General features: G+C 35.0%; 2 protein-coding genes across 2 annotated transcripts; both read right to left on the reverse strand.

Moving 5' to 3' along the window:
- Positions 1 to 8,574: 8,574 nt before the first annotated feature.
- On the reverse strand, positions 8,575 to 10,464 carry LOC117630606 (probable LRR receptor-like serine/threonine-protein kinase RKF3). Its single transcript, XM_034363307.1, has one exon. The coding sequence runs from the start codon at positions 10,462 to 10,464 to the stop codon at positions 8,575 to 8,577; it is 1,890 nt and encodes a 629-aa protein (XP_034219198.1).
- A 2,164-nt stretch (positions 10,465 to 12,628) lies between these two features.
- LOC117631175 (probable LRR receptor-like serine/threonine-protein kinase RKF3) lies at positions 12,629 to 16,641 on the reverse strand. Its single transcript, XM_034364181.1, has one exon. It carries the CDS (start codon positions 14,656 to 14,658, stop codon positions 12,721 to 12,723), a length of 1,938 nt encoding a protein of 645 aa, XP_034220072.1. The 5' UTR covers positions 14,659 to 16,641; the 3' UTR covers positions 12,629 to 12,720.
- Between the last annotated feature and the right edge of the window lie 10 nt (positions 16,642 to 16,651).

Here is a 16,651-nt window from a genome sequence, read left to right on the forward strand (position 1 = left end):
TATCTAATTGCTAACTCAAAAAGACATGGACAAGTTTTCATCAAAATTGGCTCTTCTAGTTGTGCTCATGGTCATTGCATCTGGTAAAATCTCTCATTCTCGTTTTGCCATGCTTGGTGTTTAAAATTAAGTTAAATTTGGATAAGTCCCAAAATTCAATATCGACTAATATCACAATATTCTACTCATTATATAAGTAAATCAATAATTAATTGTTGGCAGGTTTGGAGTTATGTGCTGGAGCAAGAAACATCGCAGTCATAGAGCCTGATTGCATCTATGATCCAGAATGTGCGAATTTTTGCTGTGCTAACCAGAAAGTAGAGGCGCATCACACCATTCCTCCTCCCCTTTCTCCCATGGCCATGAACTGAAGTTAATTAATTTCAGACACACATTTGCTCAATGAAATTTTAAACCATAGTTTACAGAGATGATGAAGAATTAATAAAAATATGGCTGCGATATTTCTATTATTAGCTTTTTTTTAATGATATAAGCGATATCGGAGAGTGGGAAATCGGATCCCGAACCTCTGAAGAATTAATAAAAATATAGCTGCTATATTGCTCTTATTAATTTATTTTTTATTATACAAGCGATATCTGGGATGGGGAGATTGAACCTAAGGTATAACGGTAAATGCTCTTAACCACTTGAGCAACAATCCCCTTACATTAATTTATTTATTTTTAATACAAACAATAACCGGAATTACTTGAAATTTATCTTAGTAATTCGTTTTAGTATTTGATTAAAACTCATAAGGCACTTTGAAACATGAATCAACTAGGCTGATTACACATGTAACAATAAGCATTAGGGCCTTTATGAAAAAGTGAAAGTGAAAATAGGCAAAGACTTTGGGCCTCTCCCATTGGTGATTTTTATGAGGGCTTAAGCGCGGCCCAATTATGGGTGACAAAACCCACAAACAAAAATATATATCAATCCATTTCGAGTGGGACAAGTTTAAATAATTTGGGTATTGTAATGCATTTGATGCTTTCTTACCACCAAAAAAAAAAAAAAAGATGCATTTTTCACTTACTCACCAAAGAAAAATATGCATTTTCACTGTATCAAATTTGTTACGCTCTTTAGCTAATTGTTTCACCTATATAAATATATACTATGTGGGATTCAAAGCAAGTACTTGAGTGCAAAACAACAAAGGCCATTACCAACATTATACATTTCTGCCTTGCTATCTAATTGCTGACCAAAAAATACATGGAGAAGTTTGTATTAAAAAATGGCTTTTTTGGTTACACTCTTGGTTATTGCATATGGTAAGATATCTCATCCTTATTATTTACTTTCGCGAAAATAATACAACATATATCGGTTAAATTTAGGCTTCAACTCTCGAGTGTTAGGTACCCTAAGTCCAACCAAAACTCGAAATTTAAAACCCAAAATATAGCCTCTATCAAAACATTATGTATTCTAAATTAGCAACTATCTCATGCAAATGGATCGAAACTAGCAAAAATATCATGAAAATACATTAAGAATAAGTTGGTAAGTTTATAACTAAAATGGGAAACTCAAATGTGCTGGCATGGTAGGTTTGGAGCTATATGCAGAAGCAATTGATGTGTCTTGATCCAGCAAGTTCATGTGTTACGAAATGCATTTGGTCAGTCAAGCATTGAAAAACATGCTTAGGATTATGAAATTCGTGAGGTTGAATTTGAATTAAGTGATGATTTGTTATTGACTTTTTTTTTCAACTATGCCTCTCAGAGAATAACCTAATTCGTGATGATAACAAAATGATATTAAAATTTAAAGAGTATAGCCGGGCTGCTATATTTTTTAAATATATTATAATATTTTAAATGTATAGCCGCACGGTTATACTTTTAAAATATTCGAATATATTTAACGATTATGGCCGTGCGGCTGGACGTTTAAAATATGTTAATATTTAACAATTATAGCCTCGTCACTATACTGTTAAAATATTCATATATATATATATATATATTTAAAGAGTATAGCTACGCGGATATACTCGTCAAATATATTCTAATATTTTAAAAGTATATCCCAAAATGATTTTCTTTTTCGTAATTAAGTAATATCTTAGCCTTTTATAATTACTTCAACTAGTAATTATGTATATTTCTTTAGTAAATAATTAGTATTTAAATATTTTAGTAATTTCATAAATTACATAATAAATAGTAATGAATTGTTTTAGATTATTTTCTGAAAGTTTTTGTGAAATTTTGTTTTATACAAAATTAGTTTTTTTTTAGCCTTTTATACCATTTTGATATAGCACATGTCGTCACTTACCTTCCCCAATTGGTTTGACCCCGAGGTTTAGACCCTTTTGGTTAATTCTTTTAGCAATTCATACAAAAAAAATCCAACAAGACGCATTTTTCGCTACCTTACCAAAAGAGAAAACATGAATTTTTCTCTATATTAGATTTCTTATTGTTACAATGGGAGGAAATTAAACTTTTGATCCACATGTCCCCACTTACCTTCACCACATGATTTGACCCTGAGTTTTAGATTTTTGACCTTTTGAGCTAATTCCTTTAGCAATCCATACGTCACAATCCAACAAGATGCATTTTTTGCTTACTTACCAAAAGAGAAAACATGAATTTTTCTCTATATTAAATTTCTTATTGTTACAATGGGAGGAAATCAAACTCTTATATGAATCATAGCTCTTTTAGAAATTCATAAAACATAATCCACCAAAATGTATTTTTTCGCTTACTCATCAAAAGAGACAAGATACATTTTTCTAGTATTTTAAATTTCTTACCTTCTTTTTTTCGCTATTCCATAAGGGAGTCGTGCCCTTTGCCTAATCAAATTCTAACCCATTTCCCAACCTACCCTCTCCACTTTACCTAATTTCTTAGTTTTTTAACTAATTGCTACACCTATATAAATCTCGTATCATTATAGGAACTTCAAGTACTTGAGCGCAGCAGTCAATTTCCTATATATTATATACGTATCTTATACATTCCTGCTATCTAATTGCTAACTCAAAAAGACATGGACAAGTTTTCATCAAAATTGGCTCTTCTAGTTGTGCTCATGGTCATTGCATCTGGTAAAATCTCTCATTCTCGTTTTGCCATGCTTGGTGTTTAAAATTAAGTTAAATTTGGATAAGTCCCAAAATTCAATATCGACTAATATCACAATATTCTACTCATTATATAAGTAAATCAATAATTAATTGTTGGCAGGTTTGGAGTTATGTGCTGAAGCAAGAAACATCGCAGTCATAGAGCCTGATTGCATCTATGATCCAGAATGTGCGAATTTTTGCTGTGCTAACCAGAAAGTAGAGGCGCATCACACCATTCCTCCTCCCCTTTCTCCCATGGCCGTGAACTGAAGTTAATTAATTTCAGGCACACATGACATGGTGTTGTTGCCTTGTTTGCTCAATAAAATTGTAAACCATAGTTTACAGAGATGATGAAGAATTAATAAAAATATAGCTGCTATATTGCTCTTATTAATTTATTTTTTATGATACAAGCGATATCTGGAATGGGAAGATTGAACCTAAGGTATAACGGTAAATGCTCTTAACCACTTGAGCAACAAACCCCTTGCATTAATTTATTTATTTTTAATACAAACAATAATCGGAATTACTTGAAATTTATCTTAGTAATTCGTTTTGATATTAGATTAAAACTCATAAGGCACTTTGAAACATGAATCAATCGGACTGATTACATATGTAACAATAAGCATTAGGGCCTTTGTGAAAAAGTGAAAATGAAAATAGGCAAAGACTTTGGGCCTCTCCCATTTGTGACTTTTATGAGGGCTTAAGCTTGGCCCAATTATTGGTGACACAATCCATAAACAAAAATATATATCAATTCATTTCGAGAGAGATAGGTGTAAATAATTTGGGTATTGTAATGCATTTGATGCTTTCTTACCAAAAAAAAAAAAAACAGGGATGCATTTTTTACTTGCTTACCAAAGAAAAATATGCATTTTTAACTGTATTAAATTCGTTACCTCTTTAGCTAATTGTTTCACCTATATAAATACATACTATGTGGGATTCAAAGCAAGTGCTTGAGTGCAACAAAAAACAACAAACGCCATTACCAACATTATACATTTTTGCCTTGCTCTAATTGCTGACTGAAAAACACATGGATAAGTTTGCACAAAAAGTGGCTTTTTTGGTTACACTCTTGGTTATTGCATATGGTAAGATATCTCATCCTCATTATTTACTTTGGCAATAATAATATTACATATATCGGTTAAATTAGGCTTCAACTCTCGAGTGTTAGGTATCCTAAGTCCGACCAAAACTCGAAAGTTAGAACCCAAAATATGGCCTCTAACAAAATATTATGTATTCTAAATTAGCAACTATCTCATACAAATGGATCGAAACTAGCAAAAATATCATGAAAATACATTAAGAATAAGTTGGTAAGTTTATAACTAAAATTGGAAACTCAAATGTGTTGGCATGGTAGGTTTGGAGCTATATGCAGAAGCAATTGATGTGTCTTGATCCAGCAAGTTCATGTTTACGAAATGCATTTGGTCAGTCAAGCATTGAAAAACATGCTTAGGATTCTGAAATTCGTGAGGTTGAATTTGAACTAAGTGATTTGTTATTGACTTTCTTTTTCAACTATGCCTCTCAAGAGGATAACCTAATTCGTGATGATAACAAAATGACATTAATATTTAAAGAGTATAGTCGGGCTGATATATTCTTTAAATATATTCTAATATTTTAAATGTATAGCTGCACGGGTTATACTTTTAAAATATGTTAATATTTAACAAGTATAGCCTCGTGACTATACTGTTAAAATATTATATATTTAAAGAGTATGGCTATGCGGATATACTCGTTAAATATATTCTAATATTTTAAAAGTATATCCCAAAATGGTTTTCTTTTTCTAATTAAGTAATATCTTAGCCTTTTATAATTACTTTAATTAGTAATTATGTTTATTTCTTTAGTGAATAATTAGTATTTAAATACTTTACTAATTTCATAAATTTCATAATAAATAGTAATTAATTGTTTTAGATTATTTTGTGAACTTTGTTTTTTATTTTGTTTTATACGAAATTAGTTTTTTTAGTTTAATATTTGCAATTAAGTAATATGTTAGCATTATTCTTTATATATTATGTTTTAATCATTCTTCATTTCATCCATTCCAAGTCAGATAGGTGTAACTAATGTGTATAGCTACAACATAATCCATCAAGATGCATTTTTTACTTGCTTAGCCAAAAAAAAAGATGCATTTTTCTCTATATTAAATTTCTTCTTGTTACAATGAAAGGGAATCAAACTTTTGATATAACACATGTCGTCACTTATCTTCAACAACACTTGGTTTGACCTCGAGGTTTGGATTTTTGACCCTTTTAGCTCATTCCTTTAGCAATCCATAAATCACAATCCAACAAGATGCATTTTTCGCTTACTTACCAAAAGAGAAAACATGAATTTTTCTTATATTAAATTTCTTATTATTGCGATGGGAGGAAATCAAACTCTTATCTGAATCATAACTCTTTTAGAAATTCATAAAACACAATCCACCAAAATGTATATTTTCGCTTACTCATCACAAGAGACGAGATACATTTTTCTATGTATTTTAGATTTCTTACCTTCTTTTTTTCGTTATTCCATAAGGGAGTTGAGCCCTTTGCCTAATCAAATTCTAACCCATTTCCCAACCTACCCTCTCCACTTTACCTAATTTCTTAGCTTTTTAACTAATTGCTACACCTATATAAATCTCATATCACTACAGGAACTTCAATTACTTGAGCGCAGCAGTCAATTTCCTATATATTATATACATATCTTATACATTCCTGCTATCTAATTGCTAGCTCAAAAAGACATGGACAAGTCTTCATCAAAATTGGCTCTTCTAGTTGTGCTCATGGTCATTGCATCTGGTAAAATCTCTCATTCTCGTTTCACCATGCTTGGTGTTTAAAATTAAGTTAAATTTGGATAACTCCTAAGATTCAATATCGACTAATATCACAGTATTCTACTCATTATATAAGTAAATCAATAATTAATTATTGGCAGGTTTGGAGTTATGTGCTGAAGCAAGAAACATCGCAGTCATAGAGCCTGATTGCATCTATGATCCAGAATGTGCGAATTTTTGCTGTGCTAACCAGAAAGTAGAGGCGCATCACACCATTCCTCCTCCCCTTTCTCCCATGGCCGTGAACTGAAGTTAATTAATTTCAGGCACACATGACATGGTGTTGTTGCCTTGTTTGCTCAATAAAATTGTAAACCATAGTTTACAGAGATGATGAAGAATTAATAAAAATATGCCTGCGATATTTCTATTATTAATTTTTTTTAATGATATAAGTGATATCGGAGAGGGGAAAATCGGATCCCAAACCCCTGCATTTATATTACGTGCATTTCAAAACATCTTAACCGTAAACTCATGTTTCATAGCAAGCCACTGTAAAAGTTTTTGGGCCAAACTAAGGCCTTGACGCCGTCTCTTTAGTTTTATTTTTGTTTTTCTAGTAAGCCGTAAACTCATCCCCCTTCTCTACGCCCTTGGATTTGCTGATCGCTTCTTTTCCATGAACGACTTTCTTTTCACTACTAGTGAAAATTGGTCTTCATTCTTGTTATCGTAGGATCGAAGCCTCGGACGATTGCCAGAAGCTGATGTTGAAGATGATAGTGAAGACATCGTCGCTTTGCTGCTACTAGATCCCATCTTGATTTGGCTGGCGAATGTGAGACATTATCGCTTTGCTTCTTCTTGCTCCTAGATCCTAACTTATTATTATGATTCCAAGCTGATCCGGACACGTATCTGCTTTGGCTTCGCTCACTTAAAGCCTCACACGCACGACGATTTTGTGGTGTCAAATCCAAACGACCCCCGTTGCCGAAAATCTAAAAATCGTCTTTTAAGTTGTTCCGAAATGCACATAAATTTACATAATATAAATGCAGAGGCTCAAGATTCGGGGGAAATTGAACCTAAGGTGCAACGGTAAATGCTCTTAATCACTTGAACTACAAACCTCATGTATTAAATTATTTATTTTTAATACAAACAATAATTTGAATTACCTAAAATTAATCTTAGTAATTCGTTTTAATTTATGATTCCAAAACTAAAACTAAAACTCATGAGGCACGTTGAAACATGAATCAATCGGGAGCTATTACCAACATTTAAGTTCTTGAGTGCAAACAAGAAGTGCCATTACCAACATTATCCATTCCTGCCTTGCTATCTCATTGCTAACTAAAGGGTTTATCGCAGCTATGGTCCCTCAATTATACCCGTAATTGCATTTGGGTCACTGAACTCAATTATTAGTTGCAGAGGTCACTCAACTATGTGTTTCGTTGCACCAGTAGTCCTTCCGTCAAGTCCGTTAGTTTTTTCCATTTAAAATAATGACGTGGCAAGATCTATCCAATTATTGATGGGCAAATGTGACTTTTTAGTTAGGATTATTTGTAGCAATGATCCCTCAACTCTACTCGGAGTTACATTTTTGTCACTTAACTCCACAAAATAGTTATAGAGGTCACTCAATTAGGTGTTGTGTTGCACCATTAGTCCCTTCCGTTAGAGAGACTTGACGGTAGGGACTAACGGTGCAACAAAACACACAGTTGAGTGACCTCTGCAACTAATAATTGAGTTTAGTGACCCAAATGCAATTAGGGTATAGTTGAGGGACCATAGCTGCGAAAAACCCGCTAACTAAAAAAGACATGGACAAGTTTGCATAAAAAAAAATGGCTTTTTTGGCTGCACACTTGGTTCTTGCTTCTGGTAAGATATCTCATCCTCATCATTTACTTTTGGGATAATAATACTACATATCTCGGTTAAATTTAGGCTTCAATTCTCGAGTGTTAGGTACCCTAAGTCCGACCAAAACTCGAAAGTTAAAACCCAAAATATGGCCTCTATTCAAACATTATGTTTTCTAAATTAGCAACTATGTCATGCAAATGGATCGAAACTAGGAAAAATATCATGAAAATGCATTACGAATAAGTTGGTAAGTTTATAACTAAAATGGGAAACTCAAATGTGTTGGCATGGCAGGTCTGGAGCTATATGCGGAAGCAAGGGTGCCTGTACAAAATCTTTCCTGCCGCAATGCTGAAGACTGCTACTCGTATTGCCCTAGATGCGTTTATTGCACTTGTGTTAAGAAGCAGTGTCACTGCTGCAAAAAGGGCTTCCCTATTTCTCCAGCTTCTGCTGCTACAGACGATGATGCCAACTTCCTACCATGGCCATAAGCTGAGCTCTAATTTCAGGGACACATGACATAACATGTTGATGATGTTGAACTTTGTTGCCTAGTTTGTTTAATAAAATTGTAGGCCACAATTTACAGGGATGATGAATAATAATTAATGCAAATATGGCTGCTATATTTGTCTTATTAATTCTTTTAATCTATGATTCCGAAAGAGAAACCAAAACTCATGAGGCACTTTGAAACATGAATCAATTAAACCGTTTCTCACATGGGATATGATATTTACATTTTTGGTCTGTTGAGTTGCATTTGTAAATACAAACCATTGAAGCTCCTTGAAGATCTCTCTGCATCATCAGTGTGTGATAAAAGAGATAATGGACGGTCTGGGATGGAGGGAATTGGAATAGTATTTTCTAGTATTTTCACAATTTGGTCCATTGTTGGCCTGGCATATGCTACTGGATGAGAAGCAAGCACAGCAACCAAAACATATCTCTCCATTGCTTCTGGTAGGCCTAACTCAGGCATGCCTTCATCAAAGACATCAAAAGCTCTGCCCTCCCTCACTTGTGACCATGCCCAATCTGCCAATAACAAAGGCCTGTTCTCATCAGTGAATTCAGTAACTGCTTTCTTCCCACTCAAAATCTCCAGTAGCACAACCCCGAAACTGTACACGTCAATTTTTTGAGATATTTGGCCATACAAAGCATACTCAGGAGCCACATAACCAAGTGTCCCAGCCACCCTTGTGCTCACATGTGTCTGTCCTTCTGATGTGAACTTTGCAAGGCCAAAGTCAGCCAGTTTTGCCTCAAATGTTTCATCCAGAAGTACATTGCTTGCTTTAATGTCTCTATGAATGATAGCAGGCTGCACTCCATGGTGTAAATAAGCCAATCCGCGAGCCATTCCAAGTGCAATCTTTTGGCGAATCGACCAACTAAGCTTCATGAATTCTGGTTGAAAAAGATGGTCGTAGAGGCTTCCGTTTCGCATCAAATCACAAGCTAGTATTCTCTGGTGGCCTTCTCTAGGCAATGTTGAAATACAATAGCCTCTCAGAGCCACAAGATTCACATGCCTTACACTGGAAATAACCTCCACTTCATGTGCAAAAAGTTGGTCTCCAACAGCAGAGCAGTTCTTGAACCTTTTCAATGCAACCTCTGACCCATCTTCTAATATCCCCTTGTAAACATTCCCAAATCCTCCCATACCAATAATGTTCTCCCTTGAGAAATTCCCTGTAGCCTTTCGAATTTCCTCGAAGCTGAGCTTTAATGAAGAAGAATTTCTACCACAGGATTCCAGCTCCACACTCGAAAATGGTTCGATTTGAACCAAATTCTCCTTTTTTGTCCTCTTCCATTTCTTGTGCCATATCCAAAGAAACCAAAGCACTATAACTGCCCCAACAAAGCCATGGAAACAACCCGTCATGATCCCCCACATCACTGCATTGGAGTTTTTAGGCTTTTTCCTAGATGGAGAGAAATCAAGCAGAAATAAACACTTGGCAGTCCCTATATCAATTGGTCCAAACTTGTTAGCAAAAGCTGCAGCATATATAAATGGGTACCCATTGGAGTCCGAAACATTCCCATCATTAGGGGCTTTGAAATAAGAGGCACGAACAGTCGACAAGCGTTCCACGCAGGAATTACAAGCAGAATTATTCTTCAAAGACTGATCACAAGAACCCTTCATTTGCTGCAACTCCTGCGCTGAAACCAAGCTCTCAAAATCAGACTTTTTTGTGATGTTCATACAAGTCTGTGAAATGAAACTGGTCTTCAAGCCACAGGTGGATTTGATGTCAAACCCTGGTATGAATTCATTGACTAGATTCTCATATGAATCCCAGCAGACATCCAAGACATCCGGAGACAGTGAAAACAATCCACTGGTTCGAAGATATTCTGATCGAATCAGACGCATTCCTTGCAGTATGTACTGACACTCAGTTGCAATATCCTGCTTGGGGAATGGTAGAGAGTTCTCCCTGATGAGTTTTTGGAGAGCATTGATATTCAATGGACATGAAACATTACCCAGTTTTCTATGTGAGGTTTCATGGCTACCGGCTATAGAATTGGTGAAGCCTAAAACCAATCCAAGAAGGAGGAAATGAAAAAGAGGCATATGATGGCTCATTAAGGTTTTCATGAGATTTGCAGAAATGGGGATGGTCCTTTTGGTTTTTTGGAAGGGAAATGGGAAGTTTGACTTCAGTCATTGGGAGCTCACAAATGGTTAAAGTCTTGAAAGTTAAATTGGATTTTGGCAGTTATTGTTGGAGGGAAACAATTTAAAATCACTTGTGGATATGATCCTAACTTCTAACTGACTTTTAAATATGGGGTCTTGTTAGCGATTCCTTACTTATTTAGGATTTTGGTTCCTCATTATGCTAGGATTTTTGGTTACTTACCTATTTGTCTAGTCGTATTATAATTTAGATTTATTTCCTATTTTATTTAGGTTGTACTTCCTTATAAATAAATCCATATTGAAGAAGAATATTTGAGCATATCTGAAAATTTGCCATACTTTGTTTGACTTGGTATCAGAACCAAATTCTAGGGTGTCTCTTTACTACTTTTTTACAAACCCTATTTTCTTCACAACCCTAGTTGCTAATCTTTGAAATCATCCGCCAAATTAAGAGTTGTTGGCGCTTTTCATCTCTCACCCATATGGGTGTTTATATTTTATAGCCCTCTTGCTACTCCTCTCCTTAGAGCACCTCCACCCAATAAGGCAAGGGCAAGGCAAAGGCAAGGTAAGGGCAAAAACTATTCATGTGAATAGTGTCAACCTTACCTTTTTTTGTTCCACACCCCAAAAGGCAAGGGCAATGGAAAATACTATTTATTTTACTTTATTTTCTATTTTTTAATACTTAAACCATTAATTTTGATAAGCTTTTTAGATAATATTTTCGGTTGTCACATGTCACTATTTATTATAAATTCTCACTTAAAATTTCAAATAACATTTTTTGGATAAAATTTTCAAATTAAATTTTCGGATAAAATTTTCGGTTGCCACGTGTCCATATTTATTATAAAATTCACATTTCACTCATCATACAATTGAAATACCTACTCACTCATCATACAATTGAAATATTATCGGTCCTCATAGTCCGGCACAATGGAGTATAAGAACGACTCAATCATTGGCTGAAGCGGTTCCACCGGATCACGACGTGGGGGAGTATTTTCCTTTAGATGACGTAATAGTGTCAATATTTCATACACGGAACGCACCACTAGAACCAATTGCGGGCATTGTTCACTTGAGGAGCCATGTGTAATGGTTTTCATCTTTTTTGTTTTGCCTTGACTAATCTATTAAAATTGAGATTTATTTCTTACTGTAATTTAGATTTATTTTCTATTGTAATTTAGATTTATTTCCAATTTTATTTAGGATTGTACTTTCTTATAAATACTTCCATATTGGAGAAGAATGTCTGAGCATATCTGAAAATTTGCAAGAATATCTGAGCATATCTGAAAATTTGCTCTACTTTGTTTGACCGGTCTTGGGTATGTGTAGTACACCTATAAGCGCATTTCCTATGTGAAGTTGCCTTGTGATCAAAATGAATATTTTAGACGTTAGAACTTATAATCATGAAAACCAAAGAATTAGTCTAATAGGAAAAACAAAAGAAGAGTTGCCAAAAGAGACCTGGCATGTTTGTCTTAGTTTTTATGGTAGATCACCACATAATGCATCAATATTATATTCCTTATGTAGGCCTTAATTATTAGATTTTTCCTATGTTCCTTGGTTGGATTAGAATGTAGTCATGTCCTATTCTAATTAACATCTTCCAATTGTCCTATCCAATGGAATAAGTACTATGCAATCAAGCTGACCAAAATATGATCTGTTTCTTTGAAAACTCTTCCATCTGTTGAAAAATATGGGAAGATTCTGGAGCTTAAATCGACCGGCAACGAAGAATCTAATCGAGAAGCAAGATGAAATTACTAAATACTAGGTCAGCATTCAAAGTATCATTTTAGTATTAGTATAATTACAGTCTATGTTCAGTTAAGTGTTCCATTTGAAACGATCGAGTCAACACATATGTGTTACACCACCAGTGTACTTTCTTTACTTATAAAATACACCAGTATGCATATGACCAGTTCGTCCATGCTCAAAGTCAGAAGTTATATTAGTAAGTTTCAGCACAAGAACTTCTCAGTTTAAGTGATGATGAAACAATTTCAATAATAGTAACACATAATCAGAAAAGATTCTGTAGCCAGAGCAAACCAGTGTCAGGTTCAGCAATTGTTAATTACCAAAATTTGAGCTGAATGGCTTTATGAATCAAAGAATTTTACACCTTCAGTAAAAAATGTCTCTCTATAATGATTCAAAAGAATTGGTACACTATCTTTACATGTGTTTTTGTGAACTTCCCACTTTCTCCAAATCACTTAGAATGGAATGGTCACTCTCATAGCTACATGGTTGCTGGCCCTCAGGGCTTGAAATGTAACTTGAGCCACTAAAGCTAGCTGGCTGATCTATTTTAACCATTTCATCAACAAGAGGGCAATCTGGGATTGAGGGAAGTGGAAAATCTGATTCCAACATCTTCACAACTTGGTCCATTGTTGGCCTTGCATATGCTACTGGATGAGAGCAAAGAACTGCAACTAAAACATGCCTTTCCATAACTTCTGCAAAGCCCAACTCAGGCATGCTTTCATCTACAACATCCAATGGGTTGCCTTCCCTCACTTGGGACCAAGCCCAATCTGCCAACAGCAAAGTTCCGGTGCCATCAGCTTCTGCAACTGCTTTTTTCCCACTCAGGAGCTCAAGAAGCACTACCCCAAAACTGTAGACATCACTTCTTTCTGATAATTGCCCATACATGGCATATTCAGGTGCAACATATCCTAGTGTCCCAGCTACCCTTGTGCTCAAATGTGTAAATCCTTCTGGTGTGAACTTTGCAAAGCCAAAATCAGCCAGTTTTGGCTCAAATGTTTGATCTAGAAGTATGTTACTCGCTTTAACATCTCTGTGGATGATGGCAGGCTCTACACCGTAATGCAAATAAGCCAATCCGCGGGCAATTCCACTAGCAATCTTTTGTCGAATTGGCCAACTGAGTTTCTTCATCCTTGAATCAAAAAGATGATCATAGAGGCTTCCATTGTGCACCAATTCACACACAATTATCCTCTGGTGGCCTTGCAGAGGCACAGCCACAGTACAATAGCCTCTCACAGTAACAAGATTCACATGCCTAATGCTTGCAATAACCTCCACCTCATGTGCAAAAGCTTCATCCCAACCAGCAGAGAAGTTCTTGAACCTTTTCAAAGCTACTTCAGACCCATCAGCTAATATTCCCTTATAGACATTCCCATAGCCTCCCATCCCAATTATGTTCTCCCTTGAGAAATTCTTGGTAGCCTTTTTGATTTCCTCAAATGGGAACTTAACCAAACTGGTATTTTCACCAATAATCTCCATGGCTGAAGCAAAACCCATATCGGTTGACTCCATGTTTCTCTTCCTTCCCCTGTACTTCTTGTGCCTTCTCCAAAGAACCCAAACCACCAAAACTGCCACAAAGAACCCACTAACACATCCTACCAACACTGCCCTTTGCATTACCTTGGTATGCTTGATCCTTTTAGTATTTACATTAAAGGCATTGAAATCTAGTGAAAACAAACACTTGACTGCGCCCAAGTTTGTAGGCCCATACCTGCTAGCAAAAGCTGCAGCATACATAAATGGATAGCTATTGCAATCTGATTCATTCCCATCCACAGGCCTACCAAAGTTAGAAGCACTCACACGCCACAACCTCTGCTTACATGAATCACAAGTTGAATTATTCTCCAAAGACTGATTGCAAGAGTCCTGAATTCCCTGCAGCTCAGATTGAGAAATTAGGCTTTCAAACTGTGACCGGGTTGTGATATTCATGCAACCCCCTGTCATCAAACTGGCCTTAAATCCACAAGTGGATCGAACCCCGAACCCGGGTAACCACTCATTGCTCAAACTTTCATAGGCATGCCAACATGCCTCGGAGGCATTGGAAGGCGGGGAAAAGTAGCCGGTGGTTCTGAGATATTCTGATCGAAGCAACCGGATTCCTTCAAGCATGAACTGGCACTCTGTCTGGACATCAAGAAGCAAGAGGGGTTGATCAGCTTCACGGATTATTTTACGGAAAGCATCAATATCCAATGGACATGGAGCATTGCTCAATTTTCTATGTGGGATTTCATGGCTGCTGGCAACGCAGGAGCCAAAACTGGTGAAGCTTAAGCACAACCCAAGATAGAGGAAGAAAAAGAGAGGCATCTGAAGCAAAGTTTTTCATCAAAAATTTGAAACTGATGGTCAATTCAATTGAATGTGTTTGCTTTTCAATGAAAACTTTTGCTTGAATAATCTCAGAAGAAGTCAAATGAATTATGTGGTAAGCTTGCAATTCTCCTCCATTTCTAAATACGAGGTTTGACAGTAAGACTTGGAGGGAACCAACATGGAAGTAGACATAACCGATTTTTAAAAGTGGGAGCCTTGGATGTGTTTGCTCACACGCACCTATAAGTACTCTAAGGTTGAGAGGAGTATTTTGATCACAAGATTGTAGACCGTCGGATTTTGCTACAATTGTGACATTTTTTACAGGAGTTCAAGCAGTTGCTTGATAATAATTTGTGAAGCTCTCTTATGATTTCCATGGTGGTGGTTGACCTTGTCAACTTTTGAGAGTGGTGTAGAAGCTGCTTCAATCATGCAATCAACATTCAAAGTAAGTCTTCTTTTATGACGCTAATCTTGGCTAAAATGCAAATGCTCTCCTTTGGAGTTTAGCAAACATTAGCAGGAAAGCCGGCGCGATGCTGCGGGTTTTGAAATTGCGTAGACAAAGTTAGATTGTTTATATATACAATGAGATTTAATTTATAACATTATGTTTAACTAAAGGAGTGTAAGTTGCCAAAAAGCATGTAATAACATATTTTACAGGCTACTTGTTATGTTAAAATATCACACTTGTTTGTATATACATTGAGATGTTTATAGTAGGAAGTAGGCATCAAAATAGCAAAAGTTGGATAGTTTTGTACAGCATGCTATTTAATTGGGCGAGCTTTGTTTTTGCACTTTCTTCATGATTTTTCTTCTCTTTGATGGAGGTCTTGACCCTGTTATAAAAAAAAAAGTGAGAAAATAGTAAATGTTAATATTGATGAATGGGGGAAATTGAGTTAGAACAATAATCATAAACATTTAATTATGTATAAACAGGAATAATATAATTTATTGATTTAATAAGAAAGTTATAAATAGTTTTTCAATGTAGGAAATACAAAGTTACAAAATTAAGAGAACTAATGAGCAAGCTGTAGATGGTTTTCTAATTGAAGTAATACAAAGTAAACATATTTTAAATTTTGTGTTTATCTAAAGGAAAAGTTGAAGAGAGGCAAAATAATTATGGTTGAATAATTTGAAGAAAAATTGGAAAAAAGGGTGTAAATATAATGTTTAGGTTTTTAATTCTCTTATGTATTAGGAATATATGACTTTTTTGCTGTTATTTAGAGCAAAAATTATTTAAGGGCTTGACATTTTTGTTAAAAAAACGGGCAGAACCAACCCTGAAAAATGGACATTTCCCCCAAAAATTTACCTGTAAATATGACAATTTAATAGTATTTCCAAACATTCAGCATGCAAAAATTTGATTTATTGTTAATCCACTTGTGGTTAAATGGTTTTTTGATCTATATAATAAGTAGAGAGAATCTTATAATATATTAAAACAAAGCATTAATCAGAACATGACAGAAGGTATGAATAATTGAATATTATGGATGTAATATGTATTTAAATCAGATGAGTGAATTAGAGAATACAAACTCTATTTTTGGGGTAGAAGTGCTGGTTGGCAAATTCTCTTATTATATCAAAGAATTAACTCAATTTTATAACAATCAAACAATATGTATATATTAATATAAAGCCTAGTTGAACAGATATACACAGCGAACACATTTGACTCAAAACTCATAATCAATCGAGCCCACCAAGTCAAGGACTGAAGTGAAATGTTTCTTGAGAACCCATAAAAAAAAAAAAAATTTAAAAATAGAGGTTAAGATAAAATAATTGTCAATTTCTATTTTGAGAAAAACAAAAGTCTGTTGACAAAAAATCTCTTGACAAAAAACTGAAAGAAAGAAAGTTACTTGACAAAAAATCTCCCAGCCAACAAATTCTTCATGTGAAAGAAATACTTGAGAATGGAAGGTATAGTGCTACCACCCTTCTCTTTTTCTTT

This window comes from Prunus dulcis, chromosome 6 (assembly GCF_902201215.1).
Source record: "Prunus dulcis chromosome 6, ALMONDv2, whole genome shotgun sequence".
Lineage (NCBI taxonomy): Eukaryota > Viridiplantae > Streptophyta > Magnoliopsida > Rosales > Rosaceae > Prunus > Prunus dulcis.

Bases quoted from the DNA above. Each gene is read 5' to 3' on its own strand.
- LOC117630606 (XM_034363307.1), bottom strand. From the start codon at position 10,464: ATGAAAACCTTAATGAGCCATCATATGCCTCTTTTTCATTTCCTCCTT.
- LOC117631175 (XM_034364181.1), bottom strand. From the start codon at position 14,658: ATGCCTCTCTTTTTCTTCCTCTATCTTGGGTTGTGCTTAAGCTTCACC.